Source organism: Telmatherina bonti (genome assembly GCF_933228915.1).
Source record: "Telmatherina bonti genome assembly, chromosome: 8".
In the NCBI taxonomy this organism is placed as follows: Eukaryota; Metazoa; Chordata; class Actinopteri; order Atheriniformes; family Telmatherinidae; genus Telmatherina; species Telmatherina bonti.
In genome coordinates, this window is record NC_136626.1 from 22,609,552 (window position 1) to 22,631,532 (window position 21,981).

The 21,981-nt window shown below is 39.0% G+C and overlaps 1 protein-coding gene across 2 annotated transcripts; it reads left to right on the forward strand.

Moving 5' to 3' along the window:
- Window positions 1-1,832: 1,832 nt before the first annotated feature.
- Window positions 1,833-21,558, forward strand: tnfaip8l1 (tumor necrosis factor, alpha-induced protein 8-like 1). 2 transcript variants are annotated; one of them, XM_079244679.1, is made up of 4 exons: window positions 1,833-2,051; window positions 14,674-14,835; window positions 18,421-18,700; window positions 19,273-21,558. In XM_079244679.1, exons 2-4 carry the CDS (start codon window positions 14,730-14,732, stop codon window positions 19,559-19,561), a joined length of 675 nt encoding a protein of 224 aa, XP_079100805.1. In that variant the 5' UTR covers window positions 1,833-2,051; window positions 14,674-14,729; the 3' UTR covers window positions 19,562-21,558. The 2 variants fall into 2 exon arrangements, with proteins under 2 accessions (XP_079100805.1, XP_079100806.1); XM_079244680.1 differs by lacking the exon at window positions 14,674-14,835.
- Window positions 21,559-21,981: the final 423 nt, after the last annotated feature.

The following is a 21,981-nucleotide window of genomic DNA, read 5'->3' on the forward strand; positions in this document are numbered from 1 at the left end:
AGAAATACAATATTTTTGAAAAAAACATTTAATTCACTGTCTAGTGTTCTGATAACCTTGTAACTGAGCCAATTATGGCTACTGGAAAGACAACACTGTCATTCCAGTTAGCATTTAAAGACACTACTGAAAACCATTGAGTATAAACCAAATTAACTGCTGCATCCTCACATATGATAAAGGTTAAAACTCCACTAAAACATTACAAACAAAAAACAGTGGAAACAATGTTCAGAAATACGGCTGCCTTTTTGGACTACTGTGGAGACCTGCCATGTTGTCCAAAGAACCTAATTTTCTTAAATCTTTTGGGCTAAATTGAAGATGGATAGCTGGCATGAGATGCTTAACAAACAAGCATTCATGATGGTCTATCCATTTTCTGTACTCACTTCATGCAGTCAAGTTTGCATCAGGTCAGAGCCTATCAGCTGCTATCAGGTGACAGAGGAGTATAGGGTGGACAGGTCACCAGTCCATCACAGGACCAACACAGATACAACAAGGACAAACAATCACAGATCAATGTAAAATGAACATTTAATCTAATGTGCATTTTTGGTGGACCTTGAGAAGAAGGCAGAGTACCCAGAGAGAAGCCATGTATGCATAAAAAAAAACGTGCAAACTCCACACATAAAGACCAAAATTGAAGTTTTGAAATAGGGTATGTTGTTGCTGTAAGGTGAATGTGTTAACCATTACACCAGTCTGCCATTTCTGATTATGTGGCTATGTGTTAATGTGCAAGACTTCAGTTACTTGCATATCTTAAACAGTAGTTACTGTTTCAGAAAGGTGCAGAAGAAAGAGCAACAGGTGTGGAAAAAATATTTTGAAATTATTAAGCTTGCAGCGTATTTGTGCATACATTGTGTATTTGTACAGGCATCTTATTCATTAAAATTTTATCCTCATATTGCACATTTAAGTGCGCACGCCTACTATAGCTCCATTGATAATATTGCACCACTAGATGGCGCCCTAGATCAATAACAAACACCAACGTAGGTGTCATTTTTATTATTATTCTGATGGGACAGACTCAAAACAACGCACATCTTAAAATATTCACATTTAAAGAGTAACTATTTCTTTGGTATTGTTTATAATACCTTAACTTCAGAACCGATGTTCAGGATGACCTTAGCTGAACAGTTAAAAAAAAAAAAAAAAAAAAAAAACAGGCAGACGCATGCCAAAATAATATCATATCTACTGAATAAACACTTAACAGAACAATGCAAAAAGGATGTGACCTTGGGAATTTCCGTGGCCTCATTAGTCTGATGAAGAAAAACTTCCTTTTTTTCCTCAAAACATCCGGCAAAATTTTCTTCCCCACACGCTTCCATAGTTATTTGTCAACTCATTGGAGGCAATTATACTTTATAAGAAACGTACAAATATTGAAGTGATATAGGTTGTTAAAGTATGCCATATAGTTTAATAATTCATAAATTTATCCATGACAGAATAGCTGCTCTCAACAGTTCCTGTTCATTGTTCCCTTAGCAGCATTTCCTCTGGGAAATTTTCAGCCCTGGACATGGATAATTACTGGAAACCCTAATGGGGGCAGGGAATGTGTTGGCTGTAAATGGCCTTTTCTTCTGGCCTGATTGGGCTGGTCCCCTCCCCTCGTCCTTCCTTCATTGGCTCAAGCCAACATCAATCTGTTGAATTCCAAGTCCCCCTCAAGTTTGAAACTTTTTCTTTTCTTTTTTTTTTTTTTTTTTAACGAGGAGGAGGGGGGATCTGGTTACAGCAGCAGCAAACTTGTAACCGATCTGACGGTAGCGGAGGGAAGAAAACACTCCTTTAATAATTGACAACTGCGCCTGATACACGGTGATAGAACAAAAGAGAAGCAGCAAATAAGGGGACGTGTTTTACAGCGGAGATCATACAAAACAAGTGGACATTTAGGGGGTGGGAAATGTGAGGCGACTTTCACTGAAGCAAGGATGAAAACTTGAAGGAGTTTACTGAGATTAACTTGTCATCTCGTTGGCTGAACACCACGGTGTCCCTCTGAAGCTGAGAGGAAGGTGAGTTCTTGTCGTTGGCCCGGTGATCTTACCGGTCCACAGGTTTTTAATGAAACATGCCATCTAACAGCAACGCTTCACAGGCTGCTGTTCAAGGCCTGTGCTCAAATCACACCCGACTTCTACGAAATAATAAATTTCACTGAGAGGCTTAGTGAGGGTTTAAGACGCAGGGGTCGACTTGATGAGACTACTTATGTTGGTTCGGTCACTTGTCTTTATTAATTTGACAGGCGCCATGTTTAACGGAGCGGAAGTAGCGGTCCATCCGTATTCAGAAAGCTGCTTCCAGATGGCTTGTGCTTTTAATGTGTGAACGAGCTTTACCAACAAGGTTTATTAATGTTTTGCATTGTGGCCAGCTGGACAGTTAGTGTGTGATAAAAGCAGCTGTAAATCTTGTCACAAAGCCGATCTGCTTGGGTCAAATCAGGCTCAGTTGAAGGAAAAATTCATGTCTTAGAAAAGTTGCCACCCTACAGTAATTTTAACATCAATTAAAATAAAACCTTGTGGAAAGTTAAAAGGGGGAGAACATTTGTGGCGTTGTAATAGTTTATGTACACCTGAAACGCAGGCAATGTAATTGTGTGAATGTTTGTCACCTTTCTGCACTATAGAAAAGAGCTTTTATATCAATGAAAGTTTTTTTTTTTGTTTTTTTTTTTAGTTTCCTTGTTTATATTACTGAAGATAAATGCATAGACATTTCTTTACTCTCTATTTATTATGTGGATCCAAACCATTTGCTGTATGACCTGTTGGAACTAAGTTTATTGGATTTGCCCTGTTGCCCATTGGTGAGTGTAAGAAAAATAAGGAAATTAAAAAAAAAAAAATTATTAAAACACACTTAAGTCCATAAAAGAACACACAGACGACACATAAACTCATAAAAAAATTCTGATTTCATTGTTTGCTGAAACCTCTAATAATCCTTTTTGCTGTTGTGGCTAATCCACAGCATATTCAAACCAATACTGCAAACAAGAGGGAAACATATGTTTTGCTAACAGTGACATGTTTTATAACACATAGCTGTGTTTATGTTGTAAAGCTGCTCCACATAACAAGGCCTGAATGTGAATGAATGGCCCCACTGTGCAGTCAAACCTCTGGCAGGTAATGACACACATGCATAGCCCAGACAGACATGTCAAATGAATCATAGCCTGTGACTTTTGGGTCAGAGTTAGATTCAACCTGAGTTGTGTATGGGGTGAAAAGATTTGATTTTTTTTTTTTTTTTTAACTTGGTCTCCTGTTGCCACAGCTACTATTGTGTATTTGTTGTTGGTAGCAGCAGCCAGTAAGCTTAGAGACAGTTGTTGTATAACTAAAGGACTTTATTTCATTGTGCTGTGGAAAAGTTGGCTAAAATCTTTTATCTGATGCCACAAGTTTGCACAATTAAACAACTTCTTTCATGTCATTGTCGCAGCTTTGGAGTTCAAGGAGGGATTTGCTGATTTTCTGTTTTTAGGTTTTAGACATTTCATGTGATAACTGGGAACCTGCAGGTGTCATTTTCTAAACCATTTCCTGTTTTATTTTGTTTGTTTTTTGTTGAATGGCTCAGGTAATCAAAAAGGGTAATTTGGTTAATCAAATGTAATTGTTAGGACCTTGAAATAATTAAATGCGTTCTTGTCTAGGATTGATGTAGATATCTGGAAAAAATCAGTGCCACACAATTACAGTCAGTTTGTAGTAGATTTAAAAAAAAAAAAAGGAATTGTTTCAGTACTGTATGGATTTGAATGACAAAGTACAGTACAGTAATACTTACATTGCAGGATTAAGCAGAAGCTGGTAAGCCTCATCTATGTATATTTCAGTGACGCTGTATCTGTGCAATTCCCATTTGAGCGCCTTTTAGAAGAGGACAATACAGTCAGGTTGCGCAACATTCTCCATGCAGTGTTATTAAGGGCAGAGCTGAAAATTGCAGCAGTAATCCTAGAGACACGGTTGTTCCTGCTGAGGAGAATCCATGGTAACTCATTAACAAGACAAGAGAGGTGTTTGACCTCCTTTCACAAGGCTACAAAGTTCAGCTAAGCACACAGGTGGTCTCTGGAAACGAGAAACACTGAGCATTCGGTCTCATTTAAACGTGCAGGACGCCATGGCAGCGTGCAAAATAACGAGTGTGAGTGCTGTCTGCTAATAGCTTGGGCTCATTTTAGATTCCACTTGAGTCATCCGTTGACTTGCAATGGCTCCTCATATCATTCCCTCTCTCTTTCGCTAATCACCATCTCTGCTGCTATTACAGCCTAACCCACTTGTATTTGTCACTTTATTAAATACTATGTTAACAAATTATGCTCTCTGGCTTGAGGTGAGGAAAATTTGTCACAATGTGTCCTGCTCTGATGGTGGCCTTAATTAAAATGTCAAAGACCCAGACATTAGTCAGAGCTCAAGCACCTTGATTGAGTCTTGCATCATTTGCTGGGCTGTTGTGACGCTAATTATATAGTAAATAATATATCATTAAAACTTAGACATGTGGAGTCACATGAAAGTGGACCGCTCATTTGGTTCTTTATTATTCTTTCACTTTTTATTACAAATTAGCTCAGTTGTAGCCATTAAACAACTATCCACTTGTGCATTTTAACGCCTGAACAAATGTTGTCAGTGAGTGCTGTACTGGCCCTCAGGCAGCACAGCAGCTACTGTATTCCCAGCCTTATTACGCATGCCTAACACTGACTGATGTTCCTAAATTAATGCCAGCAGCTCTCAGCCACTCTCCTACTGTATGCGCTGAGTTCAGTCTTTATCCTGCTCTCGCATCTCCTCCTCAACCTGTTGCACATTGCAGACTACTCTTATAGCCTCCAGTCTATTTTAGTCCAAATTGGCAGGGTGAATTATTAAAACCTGATCCATTATGTGCTGATGCGTAAATTATTAATTGTTCTGTGGGCTCTGGCAGATCTGAGAAACCCGTTAAAAACAGAGGGGGGTTATCGTAGGCCATAGTTTCTGAGCAGAAATCATTGATTGCCTCTTGTCTGCAGAATTCTTTACAATTACTGAGTAGAAACATGACTTACCACTGTGCATATGTGTGCTGCATCTAAAGCACTCACATCGTATGCATCCGTATGTGTGTTGCCTCTATATAGATAGCAATTAAGTTAATACTTACAAACTGGTGCTGCTGAACCAGATGAGTGTGCAAAGACATTGCAGTCATTCACTTGCTGTAGACAGTTGTTAACATATGCAACATTTCTAGCTCTGACTATCCCATTAGCAGTCAGCACCTCCTTTGTTACGTAACATCTCAAGAGAAGAGTGAGATAAACCCTACAAAACTTGATGAAAGATGAAATTGCAGCATGTGCTTGTACTGAAATCCTGCTGTTGATTCCCCAGCAGTAAAGTGCTTCCAGTAGTGCAGCTCATTTGAGTGGTTACTTGTCCTCTCAGAACACAAAGCACGGATGCACCTTATATAACAACCAGGATTGTCTGTTGTATCTTTTAAGTAGAGACAGATTATATCATGCAGCTTGGTAGAATCTGAAGAGAATGAAGTCATTTGATTCAAGATTTCCACAAATAAGTGACATCTGTTGTTTGTCTTTTCTTTAAGTCCATTTTCGTATTTCAAGTGTCTTGCTTGTTTTTAATTTGTTAAATTTGAAGCTGTCTCGCAAAAGATGGGGGAATTATGGTCCCATAGGTTCCACATATCATGTGTTAGCTGTTTCTCTATTTATCTTTGAACACAATGAAAATTAAAGCAAATGGTTGAAAAGCAAATGCAGACAGGACTGTGTGTATACAGTTGGACATTGAACAACTCAGTTTACAACCCCACAATAAACGGGGCATTTGTAGTTCTTATGATTGGCCTGGCCTACTGGAAACTGGTTCTTTAATAAAGCATATACCTGATGTCTGAATCAATTCACAGTGAACATTAACAGAGGGAATTTTATGTGTTTGTCTTTGTTGGGGGACAAGACAAACAAATGCAAAATGGGACTTCTTGACTAGCAATAATCTAAATACAATCACAAAGTTGGAGTATTTGCTACATCCGTGGTTCTGATTTTATTCTTAACAAGGTCTGTTTTCTGCTTTGGTTTGAAAATCCAAAACACAATTACATCTTTTAGTTTCATAATTGTTCATCCATCTTAAAGTTACATTCGTTTCAGTTCTTGGGGAAACACTGCCATTCTAGTAAAGAAATGCCCAGCAGTATTTCTGTTTGTATAGACAATGGATTTTTGAATTTTTCTAAACAGTGATTTAATTATAAGAATTTAGATATTTAATGCAACAATATTGTGTCTGTAGGCATTATTTTTAACCAGTACCAGCACTTAACAAGGTAACATCAGTTCTTTGCTAACCATTAGGAAAAAGATGATGCATCACTGATGCTAGGATCTAAGTACAAAGTGTGTGGTGTGGAGAGAATTACTGCTAATGGAATAAAAATGGTAACTTGTAAAGCCAAGAAATTCTGTAAGGAATAAAAAAAACAAAAGAGAGGTCCAGTGCAGCCTCAGCTAAAGCTAGCCATGACTGCACCGTCATTTCACAGCAATACGTCCAAATGAATGTCCATCCAGAATGTGGGAAGTTGTGGGCCAATTTATTTTGAAAGAGGATTTTGAGCAGCATTTTTGTTAAAAATGTCATAAAAACCTATGGGTGTAACATTAGAGAAACACAGTTTGTTCAGAACAAATGCAGCCTGGCCTGAAACTGAAACCTGATTTCACACAACTCATAAGTTTTTGAAATCAGACAAGTTATCTTTGTAGGACACTTTAAAATGACACAGTATTGTTTATTCAGGGAAAATCAGGGAAGTCTCTTGATTATTAGTAATGAGAGCACAAGTCCCTGCCATGCAGTCATGAATCCTTACTTCGTGGAAGAGATAACACAGATACTCCGGTGAGTAATTTAACATAACAGAAAGATTGTCATTGCCCTTCTACATTTTGAAATATCACGTAATTGTTTGCTGCTATATTAAGTTTTGCAGACATTTAATAGGTTCTGGGTCCTTTTCTATACAAAGGTCGTCAAGCTGTTCAAATATCCATCTGATTCAATTAACTATGGAAACAGAAGCAAAGCTTGTCCCATATAGATGCTGCAAGATCTGCACAACGTTTAAACGTCTTTGTAGGCTGCCTTAAGGTTTCTAATTTTCTTGTTTCTAACATTGTAAATTATTTCTTGTTTACTATTAGTTTAACAAAGCTTCCCAGTTAGATTGGGCGTGTTTCACCTTTTTTCTTGTATGTTATGCTTAAACTATTAATTACCACAGTAGCAGCCTGTCATTCGTTTGAGTACGCTCAGAGAACCCATGCGTACACGGGGAGAACATACAAAATCAACACAGAGAGGCCTCCCCATCAGCCAAGGCTCGAACCAGCAACCTTCTTGCTGTCAGGCTGTGGGGCTAAACACCACACAAACGTGTGCGTCGTGCAGCCTGAAAAGCCTGAAAAGTAGTAAAAGGCAAAAACTGATTAATTCAGTTAAAATAATAAAAAGCAAGATAAGTTATAAGTTGCCATGAGAAAAATATTTAACCTGGATTTAAAAGCTTCTGGTGAAAGTTTGGTAGTTTTGGTAGTTTGTTCCACTCGCTTGCAGCATAACAGCTCAGTGTAGCCTCTCTGTTTAGTCTGGACTCTGGTCTGGACTAGTTGACCTGGGTGTTTGGATCTAATAGTTTTGCTTGGTTAATATTCCCTGAACATTTCACAGATCTGTTCTGGGATTTGTAAACAGTCATTAAAATCTGTCCAATGACTTAAAGCCACTGTAAAATCTTTCAAACTGGTGTGATGTGTTTAGATCTCTTGGTCCTGGTTCAAGCTCTAGCAGCATGACTTCTGTGGATGTTTAATGCTCTTTTTAGGAAGTCCTGTTAAAAAAACATTGCAGGAATCCAGTCTCCTGGAGATGAATGCATGGTTGAGTTTCTCCTGGTCTTATTGGGAGACTAAACTTTTATTTCTGTTGATTTTTTTTTTGAGTTGGTAAAAAGCTGTCTCAGTGTCAGCTTTGATGAGGGGCTGTTTTAGACATTATCTAGACTTACCCTGTCGTATACATACACATGAAATGTAAGTCATTCACACATCACTGTGAAACCTCTCATATACTATACTGAAATCTCCTTTCATACACTATACTAAAATGATCTCATTTACTATACAGAATTTGATATATATTATACTGAAATCAATTACACACTGTAGTGAAATTTCTGAAATCCAGCTTGGCAGCCTGTGGCAGCTTTCAGAAGTGCCACAACATGTTGCTGCTGCTACAGTTTGAGCTTGCTGTCTCTCAGAAATGCTTACTTCTCTTTCTGCAGTTTGTTTTGAAATTGCGCTGTTTCTTCTACTGACTTCCGTTTCAACTGGAAAAACTTCTTCAGGTGAAATTTGCCTCTCGCACATTTTAGCAAAATTGGATTTTATAAATTTCATTATAGTGTGCTTAAATGAGTTCAGTAAATGAGAGGATTTTAGTATCGCGTACAAGAGTACTTAAGAATGGTGTATGAGAGGAGATTTCAGTTTATGAGAGACCATTTCAGTTCAGTGTCTGAGAGATTTTACTATGATGTGTAAATGACTTAAATATTGCACGTGTCTTTGAGAGGGTAATTCTGAATAATGTTTCAAATGGCTCCTCAAAGTCAGAGCTCAGTCTATTAATAATCCAAGGTTGAAAACTTTGTCAGTTTCTTCTAAGAACCTGAGTCTCCAGGTGTTTACCAATGATGACCTTCTTTTCTTTGCTACCAAACAGAATAATGTCAGTTTTGTCCTCATTTAAATATAGAAAATTCTCTTTCATCCAGGTATTTGCTCCAAACACTGACAGTAAGTATGTTGGACAGCAGTCATCTGGTGACAAAGACACAAAGTTGTGCATCGTCTGCATAACTTTGATAATCAATGTTAATGTTCTGAAATATTTGACCCAAATGCAGCATAGACAAGTTAAACAGAAGAGGTCCAAGGACTGACCACTGTAGGACTCCACAAGTTATGGCCATTGGCTCAGATCCATACTTGCCAATTGTAATAAATAACTCCTGCCTTCTGAATAGAACTGAAACTAATTGAGGATCACTCAAGAAAGTCCAACCCAGTTTTCCAGTCTGTGCAACTGGATTCTTTTATCTACAGTATCAGTTCTAGCACTAAGATTCAGCAGAACAAGGACTGATACTTGACCAGAATCAGTATTCAGTAGCATAAACAATAGTTTTGCTTGCAGCTGTGGGATGTTAATCAACTTTATTTGTTAAAAAATGATTTGTTTTTAGCATATTATTGTTATTTTACATTTACAGGACAATAGCAGGAGAATGGAGGGGTGGGGGGTTTCTGACAGCAGTCAACAGGGACATTTCTGTTAAATTGTATTGTTCTTTTATTACCTTCGCCCAGACAGAGGCCATATATCCAGCAGCACTCGTCTGTCTGTCTGTTAGCAGCATAACTCTAAAGGATATGGACAGAGTTTGATTATATTTCCAGGAAATCTCAGAAAAGGAATAAGGAACAAGTGATTAAATTTGTGGGTATCCGGATCACCAACTAATCAGGATTTTCTTTTAACTGTGGGGAGATAGGGATAATTTTGCCATTATTACTTGTAAAAAATAAAAATATAAAAAAAAAATGCCCATAATCATCTGCCAAAAAAGTCAATTATTCTGTAGTTCTGTGCTCTCTGAGTGCTGCAAGTTTTTTTCTTGGTGAACCTCTGGATGGCCTTTGTTTTTGAAACCTGAAGGGCTTAAAGAGCAGATTATAGATATGTTTTCTGCCCCCCTCCCCTACCTGATGTCATGTTGCATGATTGTGCTAAGATTTGGTTGTTCAATGATCTCCTCCATCCTAAAGCAGTGAGGATTTTCTCTGCTGCTGATGGAGTTGTTTCATTGCTCCAATCCTCGTGACTTTAAATCCCTGAAGAGTATCAAAGTCGTGACATTTTCTGCTGCCTCTGACCAATCACTTGAAAGATGAAGTGTCATGGGAAGTTCTTAAATCCCAGCCAAAGCTTTTTTAGCAACTTGTGGTGGCTGAACGCTGTATAAACACATTCTTCGTCAGTTTGTCTCTTTTGGCTGCCTGTTTTCAGCGTCCACAAAGTTGTTTAAATCCAGCTTCCAGTTCTTCCTCACCTGTCACATTTCAGCTTTATAGTTACTTATAGTTACTTAGTTATAGTAGATGTAAAGGCTTCATGTATGATCTTGCTCAACCTCCCCACTTTTTTAGAGAATTAATGCACTTAAAGCTTTCACATATTAAAGTCAAGCAGGAGGTCAGTATGTGTGCTAGGTACGACACTGAGTTCAAATGTTATTGAGAATGATCTGGAAATAGCTCATTTAGTTTAAAAATCACTTCAGTTATTTTCAAAAAGTGAAAGCTGCATAATTGAAAGATATTATTTACACAAGCTACTTGCATTAAAGCTCGCATCCTCATATTTCCTAACATGAATCCTAATCAGTGCTGCTGTGTGAATTTAAGCGAGCCTCACATTGGAGGCTGTGGATGTAAGAAACTGTAGGAGCATTTTATCCTTTAGTAGCTCCTTTTAGCTGTGAAAAGAAAAATGTTATAAAAATTTAATTAACCCTCGTCATCTCGGCCATTGAGATATTTCAAACTAATTTTACTCAGTTAGGACCCTTTTGGGGCCGAACAATATGACCTATGATCAATTAGCAATGATTTAAGTGTCATTTTTTTAGCCATCATTGCTACCTGAAATTTTTTGTTGCAAATATTCACATAACAGGAACACAGTAAACAAGTGCTAAACAAGTGTAATTAAACACATGCAGTTTAAATATTTTTCCATTTAAGAAAAAATTAAACTTGAAAACATTTTAATTGACATGAGCAAAATTACATTGATTCTTAGTTCTGAATGTTGGTTTTGAATAACTTGATTAATTGCCCGGTCCAAGCAGCATAAACTTTGCATAAGAGACACAATCCTCCAATTTGCTTCTGCAATTATTTCTGCACAGCAGAGTCCTCCCACTAAGGTTCCAGTTAAACTGGGATGAATGGAGGCCAGCTTTTATGGAAAGTACCGAGGTGCTGAAACTCTAGAGTGAGACCAGAGACAGAATCAGGACTGTGTGTGTCTGAAGGCACCTTCAGTTCTGTCTCCAATAACCCAACAAGGTGACAACCATAGAACAAACAAAGATTCATATAGTCATCAAACCAATGAGTCTCAGTTATGAGCATTCTTATACTTTTTACTTAATATTTACAAATGGCGGGAAATGTTACATTATCCAGAAATTTGCGTGGCTTTTTTTTTCTTTAAAAGAGAAATCTATCATGTCTGCCTTTTTTAAATGTTTACAAATAGCAGTTTTAGAAAACATCTAGGTTGTAGCTGGAAGATCAGATTTCCCTACTCACAGTTTTACTCCCAGAAGTTAAAGCAACTACTTTGTAGAAATGCTAAATGAAAGTGACAATTGGTAGGAGGTGTCATCCTAATGAAGTGGAAAGACATTTTGATAGTGTCCCCTGTGGAGACATCAGCTTCAGCTGCCCTCAAACTTCCAAATAAAATTGAATTATAAATATGGATAACCAAACACTTATTTAGCTTTTATTTTAATTCTAAAAATATCCTACTGAGTATGTTTTTTTTTCTTCCTTATCACAGCCTCTCTTAAGCTCATTTGCTCTGCCATGCTGTCACCGTGCCCTGACAGGGTTGTCTGCACCTGCCGGAGGGGGACAGTATCCTCGGTTACATTACCCAGGCTTCCTCACTTTCACAAGACATCCGTCCAACACTTTGTGGGGTCTTGTTTCATCACCATGAGTCATCTCTGCTGAGCTTTTGTGTCTTTGTGAGCAAGTGTATGGTAGCTTGTTGAATTTTTAGCTTGTCTAACTGCTTTAATTGTGAGTGCTGAGCTCTTGGCTGCAGCAATCTGTCTTTGTTTTCTTTTCATTTTCAGCTGTTAGCAAGCCAGGTCATTGGTAATGTGCATGGGTATGTGGGTGACTGTACAGATGTTTGTGTGAACTGTGCGCACATATATAGGAGTGGTTTCTCTTGTCATGTCTCGTTGTGCTTTAAACCCATCAAAATAGTACCTCTATAAATTCTGTAGAGACACTGTGTCATGATTGGACCTGCTGTCTGGGGGCACTGCGCTTCATGGGCCATTTAAGTTTCATCACTCACTACTTTTGTGCTACACAGTCACAGAAAACAAATTTCAATCAAAGAAATAGTTTCATAACTCTACATTTGTTCCTTCAGAGCATGTTTTTGTGGTGGTTCAAATGTTGTTGCTTTGAAAAAGGCAGGGAAAATATAGCGGAGAACCTGTCTCTCCCTATTGGAAGTACCAGAACGTGTTTACAATGAGAAAAATATGTGTTATTTTTTTTTTTTTTTACTCTGACAAGGTAAGTAAGTAAAATATGATTTACATAATACATTTGAGCAAGAATGCTTCGTTTAGTTGCCTTTTTCCTTGGGAAACACCGAATATGCAGTTATATACACAGCTCATTGTCAGTTTTTTTAGAAATAATTTTCTAGTTGTTCAAGTTATTCTCTTTGAAGCTCGAGCTAATTCATTGGTAATTAATCAAACAAATTCTTTTTGCTGTCTGCAAATGCTTTTTGTACCTTTGACTGCAACACAACCCCAAAGCATGACTTGTCGTCCTCCATGTTTCAGAATGGGGCAAGTTTTCTTTTGAAGTGGTAATCAAAGTTTTGACTACCAGAGCTCAACTTGACCAATTGTCAATTCTTGGTTGCATTATTGTGTTAATAAAATATCTGACAGGACACATATGAGCTAATGGCTACTGACTGTTGGAACGGTTTTTATAAAGCAGTGAGATTTAGATCACCTGGCTTCTTCTAACAATGATGGTGAACAAAGCCTTAATTAAAATGTCAAAGACCCAGACATTAGTCATAGTTCAAGTACTTGTTAGCACCTTGATTGTGTCTTTCATCAGGCGCAGTGCTGTTGTGATGCTAATTATACTGTAAACATATCATTAAAACTCATAGGAGTTGAAGTGGAGTCACAAGAAAGCTCATTTGGTTCTTTACTGATTGTTAGAGGAAAAAAAACATATATATCCATCCATCAAACCATTGGCCACCAGCCCAAGCAGACAAAGGCTAGCAGCTGCTGACCCTGCTGGGCTCCAGCCACCCAGGTTGGACAAAGCCCAGGGTCTCAAGAGCCCAAAATCCAACATTTACACTTGCAGCCAGATGAACATGAACACTTGTTCTCACACACCCGTATCACAGTTAACCCCCTAACCATGCCCAGAGGGAGACATTATCGGCGGGAAAGAGGACCGCAAGCTCCAAATCCGACCCCCTACCTTCACACTCCGCCAGCAGCCCTGTAGGGTACCTTAGGATTCTGGATTTTTTCTTTCTTTTTTTTTCTTTCTTTGTGCATTTAGATTGAAGGGAGAATATCATGTTACAATTCATCCAGTCAGCAGAATGACAGATGTGATACTGAACAATTAAGTCTTTACTGTCTCCTTCTGGGTGCACTCATTTTTCTTCAAAGTGACTCCAGAAGATGGCTAGTTAATTGATTTCTGTTGCTACCGCTCAAGGCCCTTTATTATTACACCTTTTTGATTTACTTTTAAAGCAATTTATTGCTTTAGTGATACTGAATGGCACAGTTAAAGGGCCTAAAGGAAAATTCAGTAAACCTGCTTGTGGAAGGAGGTTATATCCATCCCGAAGCCAGCCACTGATCTGATCAATGATAAATCACTGATCAGCCTTGCTAACTAGGCAGAGGACGTTCATTTTACCCGACTGGCAATTCCTGCAGCAGCTCTACTGCAGTTGCAAGACCCTAATTTTCAATGTCACTTTCAGTACTTTTCGCATGTCTTCTGTGCACATTTCTTAAAAATGCCATTGAGAATTGGGTTCTGAGCCTCCCATACTGCAAGATCTAAAGTTTCATAAGAATACTAAAGATTGAGTGCAAGGAGAAAAGGTCAAGCTTGAATGCAGGACATTTGCATGTGTAAAACTAAGTCACTGAAGAGGGAACAGACTTTTAAATTGAAGCACAACATATTTGCATGCAAGCAGAGATATTTTGAGTGCATGAGCAGAGTTTTGAGGGAATAAAGTGCAATATTTGAGTATGAAAATAAGTGAGCCTGGTCTCAGATAGGCGTCTAGTTAAAGGCACTAATATAGCCCAATATGGGTCCAATTTTTAATGACTTTGTAGTGGTTTGGACAACAAGAGTCACCACGACAGTAGTTTTGTGACTGTTTCTGGACATTTCAAAACGTTGAGATTGTTAAACATTTTATACTCTTGATGCTTTTTGGAGGTCCCAGGATCTGCAACTTAACTGTTCATTATAACAGGAATTTTAGCTGGGGTGGCCAGACTTTGGCACGGCTTGTCACCCTTGAGCCACAAACGGAGAAGCTTTGCTTTTGATCTGTTTGTATACATGACTATAACAGGCAAGCTCTCCACCCTCTCTCATTCTTTTCTCTGCGTCCTCTTTTTGTGCTCCAGCAGGCTACACGGTTGACAGCTATGATGGCTCTGGTCCCTGACGAGAGTGGAATTTAATGAGCACTATGAAATCTCTCCTCAATCTCAGAAAGTGGTCTGCCCATTATCCATCCGCACTTTTCAAAACTGATACACATCCATCAGAGAGCAGAGGAAAGAGAGGTAAACACAGACTCCTTTTTAAAGCGTTGTGTTAAGCCATTTTTCCACCTGAAGCTGACCAAAACGGTAGAACAGCTAATGCTTAGATGAAAATAAAGATTTCAAACTTTTTTGCCCCTCCCGAGTTCAATCATTTGTCCTTCTCCATATTACACATTTCACATGCATTGCATCATAGAAGGACTGCAGCTTGGTAAGTTAGTTAGAACCATGTTGGAATGGTCGATGGGGATCTGTCAGCGATCCTTCATCTGCACAGCCAGACTCCTGATTAAACATCCAGCACCTCCCAACATGAGAGGGGGCAAACATTGGATTCAGAACCAAACACTATTGAAATGACCTCTGATTTAACAGCAACCGTTCTTGATGTTTCAGGATTGATGTATGTAAAACACCTCTCTCTTTTTTTTCCCTCCATCTTTCTGCCTCAGTCTTCGCTCTCTCCTTTCTGGGAGGCATCCTGCTGACATTCTCTCCAAGGAGTCTTATTGATATGCTTAGAGAGGCATTGCAGACGAGGAGAAAGGGAGAGAAACAGCAGAATGAAAGTCACACACCGCACCAGCCAATTCACTGCCTTTTAGTACCGGCAACCGGATAAAATCACTAGTCACCAGCAGGGAAATGTCATAGGCCTTTTTGTCCACTGCACTAATACCATTCTTCCTCTGTTGGATGGTAATTACACTCCTGCACTGGGATTGACAGATTGCCTTTTGATTGAAAGAAGCCAATCTTTGGAGCTTCTTTCATGTGGAGACACATCTTATACAGATTAACTCCCTATCTTAATGTAAATGAAACGCTGGCACTTAAATACCACTTCCTTTTATTCCCGACATACACCAATACTAAGTATTTTGTTCATCTGAGACATTTTGAGGGATTTATCAAGGAAATCCAGTCTGACGGTTAAGTCTGCTTATTTATTTGTTTTCCTCTGAGTTGCACAAGTGTTTCCCTTATTTCTGTGTATATTTCGTCACTTCCTAAAAATCCTCTCTTGGGAAAAGTATTGTTTAATATTTATTCACCACAGGAAACAAGTTAATATGAGCTTAAAGTACAGTGCCATGACTGTTAAGTTTGATTTGTTTTTGTTTTTTTTGTCTTTGGACAAAAAGGTTTGTGCATAAACTGATTGGCCATTAACAGAAGGTTAACCCTTTCTGGTAAATGACTTATTTGATTCCATCTCATATCCTGTTTTTAGCCTCTTTAAGGTGAGAACTTAGATATATTTTGTTTTTGTTTTTTTTGCTATTTCTGTTTCTCTATATTTATGGCATGGTAAACGGAACAATTTTCATTTCATAGTCCATTAGCCATGTAAAACAGATCACCTGGAGGAATCAGATTTGGTCCAGGAAATCATTGTTGATCATTCTCAGTGGTTTTTCAAATTGGATGGACAGATCTGTAAGCGACTAACTAGACTTTTGAGCCAAATTCATGTTATTAAAGGGTTTTTGAGCTGCTTTACAGGATTAATGGGGGTGACAGCCTTTCTGTGTCACCTAAACTTTCCTTTTTTTGTGCCATCCTAAAATAAAGAACATGTTTTCATGTCTACACAAACCTGGCAACATACAAACAGGTAAAAAATTATCAGTGACTGGTCAACAGTGGCAGAAAATATAGAAAACTTCTTTGAAGAAAAGACTTGAGGAGCTACCAACCATCGTTAAGCATCATCTCTTTGTTTGAATTGATAATCATGCGACAAGGACAGAAAATCAGACACAGCATTTTATTAGTTTTCAAGAGCCCACTGCTGAGTGCTGAATGAGTCATCAGCATGTTTCACTGTTTTCCAGGACCCAAAGACAAAATAGTATAATCAGAAATAACTGCATGGTTGTGTTTTTTACTCTGCTGAGATATGATGGTATGAGGTCACTTAACCATTAAATTAGATTTTACAGATATATTGAATATTTTTCATGCCAGTCAGAATTGTGTTTATCCTTGTTTGCATGTGCTGTGTTCAGCAGCCTGAGAATTTACATAGTTTATTATGGCAGACAGAGAATGGGACGCAAGGATTGAAAAATAAAATCGTACTAATCAAGGTAGAGCATTTACAATTGTGAATAATAAAGCAATTATATTTCTTACAATAAGCTTTTATAATCCGCTACAGGCAATATTTTTCTGTAAATGGGAGTATTTCTTGACCATGGTGGAGGGAACTATTTTTAACCATGTCATCACATTAACAGTGCTTTGCACTGAGGGAATGACAACATCTAAGCTCTAATATCTAACCTGAGAGACGAAGGCTGTCATGCAGAGCTCTTGCAGGCGATGGGGCAGACCACAGGAACCTACAAACACCAAACATACTAATAATAAAACATTCTTTCAGTGGTTTTAAAATGCCTATCTCATCACTGTCCTTCTCATTAAAGCTTTTTTTAGTTCATTGGGCCAGCATGGTCATCCTGAAAGATGATAACCTGAAGCTTCAAGGCTACTTCAAGGCGTATGAGTCATGGCTCTGGCTTTGTCACCTATTGATGTGGCTTTTTAGATATGTTGGATAATTCATTTTCTGATATTTTGTCAGCCCTTCTTTTTCCCTTTTCAAAAATTTTATTGGAGTACATTTCTGAAAATGGTGAACATGCCCTATCAAAGTAAAAAATCATATTACAGTAGCTCCCTCCCCATCATGCTTTGTTGTGCTGTTTTTTTTTGTTTGTTTTTTTTTGGAAAGCAGGCAGTCGTGGAAAACAGCTCTCTGTTGCCAGTTTATGCTTGTGTACTCCCAGGTGATTCTTTGAGATTTGTGAAGGTAAGAGGAGGAGTGTGAAGGAAATCAATTCTTTTTAGTTAATTTCTCTTCCCTCTGTGTGTTTTTTTTTTTTTTTTTTTTTCTTGAAAAGTGGGGGATATGAAAGCCAGCAGCCCCCATGACCTCCCCCATTCCTGAGCTTCTGTCATGGGCTCAGTTTGTCACTGAGTCACCTCGCTTGGCATGCAAACACACAGGACCATGCACAAATCAAGCCATACACAGGCAGTGATTGATTTGGCGCTCTGTCTCCCTCCTACTTTCACTCACACATGAACACCTTGTCTTCTGGATGCAGCCAGCAGATGAGACGGTTAAATTACTTCGTCTACTTTGCGTGGTCGTGCTGTAACGGACTTTACTCCTACAAGCCTAATGACAAATTATACTAACTACCTTGTCGGATCCAAGCTTGAGGGGGGCCTGTGCTAATTTGACAGCTGCCATGGCCCATCATCTGATAAGAGATGGATCTCGGCCCTGCAGTAAAACTGTATCAGTAGAGATGATATTTCCAATAACTTGACACGTTGCAAGCTGCCATTGTAATATGCATATAATCATAGCAGATATCTAAGGAAAGGTGCCTTTAATTTCTAATTTTATATCTGATGAAGAACATATGAGGCCTCTCGTCTATTGTTTATTGTTTTAAAGGATCCCCGTTAGCTGCGTCCAAAGTGGGACGGGCTAGTCTTCCTGGGGTCCATACAAAAAGATAGCGCTTAGTTTAACCATCTAACCATGTTGCTATCTTTGCTTTGACCCTGTCTCTGTTGACCCAGATTGGAACATGGACTCCTTCAGCACAAAGAGCTTGGCCCTCCAGGCACAGAAGAAGCTGATGAGCAAGATGGCCACCAAGAGCATGGCCAACCTGTTCATAGATGACACCAGCAGTGAAGTGCTGGACGAGCTGTACCGTGTCACCAAGGAGTACACACGCAACCGCAAAGAATCCCAGAAGATCATCAAAAACTTGATCAAGATGGTAGTGAAGCTGGGAGTGCTTTACAGAAACAACCAATTCAACAGCGAGGAGCTAATCCTGGTAGAGAACTTCAGGTGGGAGGATTTTATTTTTGTGCTTGTTGTTATGGCTTCTAAAATAGTTTAGATAAGAGAAAAGTGCTTGTATGTTTGTTCACGAAGACCCCGCAGCTGCCTCCTCCTCGTGAGGTAGCCTATTTTGTGGTAATGATTTGAGCTAATATTTACTGCTGTAGTTTAGGTTTACTAAGGCCTCACAGCAGAGTCCTCATCCCCCTCATGGATTTAAACCATGGCCATAAATGCCCAGGTTGTTTGTGCCTTGATTTATAAGGAATTTAATCCGGAGATGACAAACACTGAGAAAGGGGGGAAAAAAAGATGCAAGTTTGCAGAAAACTGCAAGTGTTTTTGTGTGCTGATGATGAAACTGACTTCAACATCAGTCTGTGTATCTTCCACTAAAACAAGAGAGGCTCCTGTATTAGCACCTAAATTTGTGACTGTGCTTGACTGAACTATAAATAAAGCACAAAAGCTGTGAAACTTTCCTCACAAGGCAGCAAATCCTATCTTTATTCCTTGCAAATGCATTCTCTGGTCAGTGTTAGCTCTAATCTCCTCTTCTCTGTCCCACCACCTCACAGGAAGAAGGTCCACACTCTGGCCATGACAGCAGTCAGCTTCCACCAGATTGAGTTCACCTTCGACCGGCGCATCATGAGCGCCATTTTGAACGAGTGCCGCGAACTCCTGCACCAGGCCATAAAGCGTCACCTGACAGCAAAGAGCCACTCGCGGGTCAACCACGTGTTCAATCACTTCGCCGACTGTGATTTCCTGGCGGCTCTGTATGGGCCGTCTGAGGTTTATCGTGCCCACCTGCAGAGAATCTGCAACGGGGTCAACAAGATGCTTGATGAGGGGAACCTCTGACCTCCGTGTGCCTCCTCATCGGGCACATTTACCTCTTCTTACCGGATTATCTTTTTAGTTATTTGCAAAGATGACAATCATGAACCTTTATATTTTTCATTTGTTGGTTTTGTGTTTCCGGTGTGCCTTCCAGATATTAATGTAACACTGATGTCTCCTTGCTAAGTTTATCCAAAGACTATTTCTTTCTTGGCTTGACTTTTTTTTTTTTTTTTTCTACTTCACAGCTGAAAAAAATCAAGCTGACGTTTTCTTTGTTTATTATTGTTTGCAAATGTAAAACTCAGTGCTCTTACCAGTATATTCAGGGGTAGGATCCTTGACAGATTAGTTCGACTTGCTAGCTCCAGGTAATCCAGGTACAGGCCTTTAGCTGTATCTCTGTAACATGCTTTAAGGGATGTGCGCAAAGAGAGGAAGAAGGCAGTTCCCATGGATCTAAAGAAGTGTAGTTTTTTTTTTTGTTGTTGTTTTGTCTTGTCCTAAAGGTAGTGTTGCACTCAATTCCGAACAAGCACTGTATGTACTTTCCTGCAGTAGTGAAACTATGGGAATCACAGTAGTTGGGTAATCCTGCTTAACCTCCATTTTATTCCTCTCACCACCATGCACTGAACGGAGTTGGTAGAGAAGCCAGGCTCTTTTGTATTAAAGGCAAACCGAGTTTTGCATCTAATGGTCTGGTTTTATAGCCACCACAACAGAGATGAAGTATTTGGGTCATAGGGAACATGAAGGAATTTATTTTGCGCTGTGTATTGTTGATTGTCTCAAATGTCTGGCTGGCTTTATGCTCATCTGGTCAGGAAAAATCACCGTGGGAGGGAAGCAGCACAATGTGGCACCAGGTGCTCAGGTTGCTGAGCCTTTTATTTTTATTTTTATAAGAAGGGAATTAAGCACGAGTTCAACTGAACAGCTCATCATAATAGATGTTAAATCCCAGGGTCAGGTGTGGTTCATATGTAGCTTTGTTGCCTGTTTTTATCCGGAAAAAAAGCCTGAAAACTCTGGTTTAGATTGATTTATCTAGAAAAAATGACTCCCAATGAGCAGTGAGATGAAAGGCTGGCCAAAACCTCAGCTCTGTGCGGAGGACCCGGCCGTGTATAGCGATTAGGGCAGAAACAAACAGTACCTGATTGTACTCGCCCACTGCAATTACCGCTCTGGACTCCGGGGTGGTATAATGGCCTGGAGCTTGCCTCTGTCGAGCAGCCACTCCATCTCACCACAGCAGCCTTCTGAAATGTGATGGAGAAGGCTATCTTTGTGTGTTGTAAGTCTTCTTCATGATGTGAAAGATGTTGCATTTCTTCCCTTTTGAGGATATGAGTAGTAACGACTACCCCCTTTCTCTAACCTCATATAATGGCCATCTTTCCTTTATGTTTATATGTTTTTGTATCACTGAGTTTGTCTGGGAGATTGTTTTGTGCTGCAGCCTCATTTTGTATTCTAAAGGTGTGTGTGTATGTGTGTGCTTGTGTGTACCTGTGAGAGAATTGGAAATTGAGCCGTGTAATAAGCGCTGTGCTTTCCCAGATAGGATTACTGAAACTTTAACTTCTTCGTCAGCAGCTCGGCCAAAGAAAAAGACGACTGATGTTACTCAAAAAAGTCTTTCTTCAGCAAAATACAGAAGAAAACATCGTGCACTTGTTAATTGTAATCCTGCTACTGGTGATGGAGACACAAAGGAGGAAGCCATTTTGGTCTGTTTTATCCCATTCACTCATTTGAACTATTTTACTGCTTCAGTTTGCAAAGCTTTGAAGTGAATTACCCCCAAAAAATAATTTTACTTTGTCTTTTGATGCCGTTTTCTGCAATTTATCCACATCTCAAGGCTGTTTTAAATCATCTTCTGTTTAAAATCAATTTAAAAGCAACACAAGCTTCTGCAACAGCCTGACTGATTTTACTAAAGCTATCACACAAAACCTTCTCATGTTGCAGTTTTACTGTCATGAAATGTTTTTGGTTTCACTCATGTACCGTACATGTCGCTGTATTGTATTTCAGCACAAAAAATGTAAAACAATAACTTTTAAAAAAAAAATAAACTTGGTCTTTTCATTGTCTTTAATCACTTGCACAATGTCCCATCAGTATGTTGCAGTTTTCTGCCCAGATTGGGATGGTAATCTGACTGAGTGTTTGACCTGGATTTAGTCTGCCAAATCCCCTCCTGTTCGTTCCAACATTGTTAGGACACCATGAAGAAAAACACAAACTCATCTGACTGACAAAACAATTCAAGCTTGGGTCATTTCTTTCCACATCCTACAAGCCCACACAATGTCAAAGGTAGAACAGGAAATGAGTAATATGGAAAGATTTTGTGCTTCTGTTTGTGGAACTTTAAACATTCAGCTCTGCAGTAGTTTAATTTCAAGCACTGTGTGTAAATTCAGTGT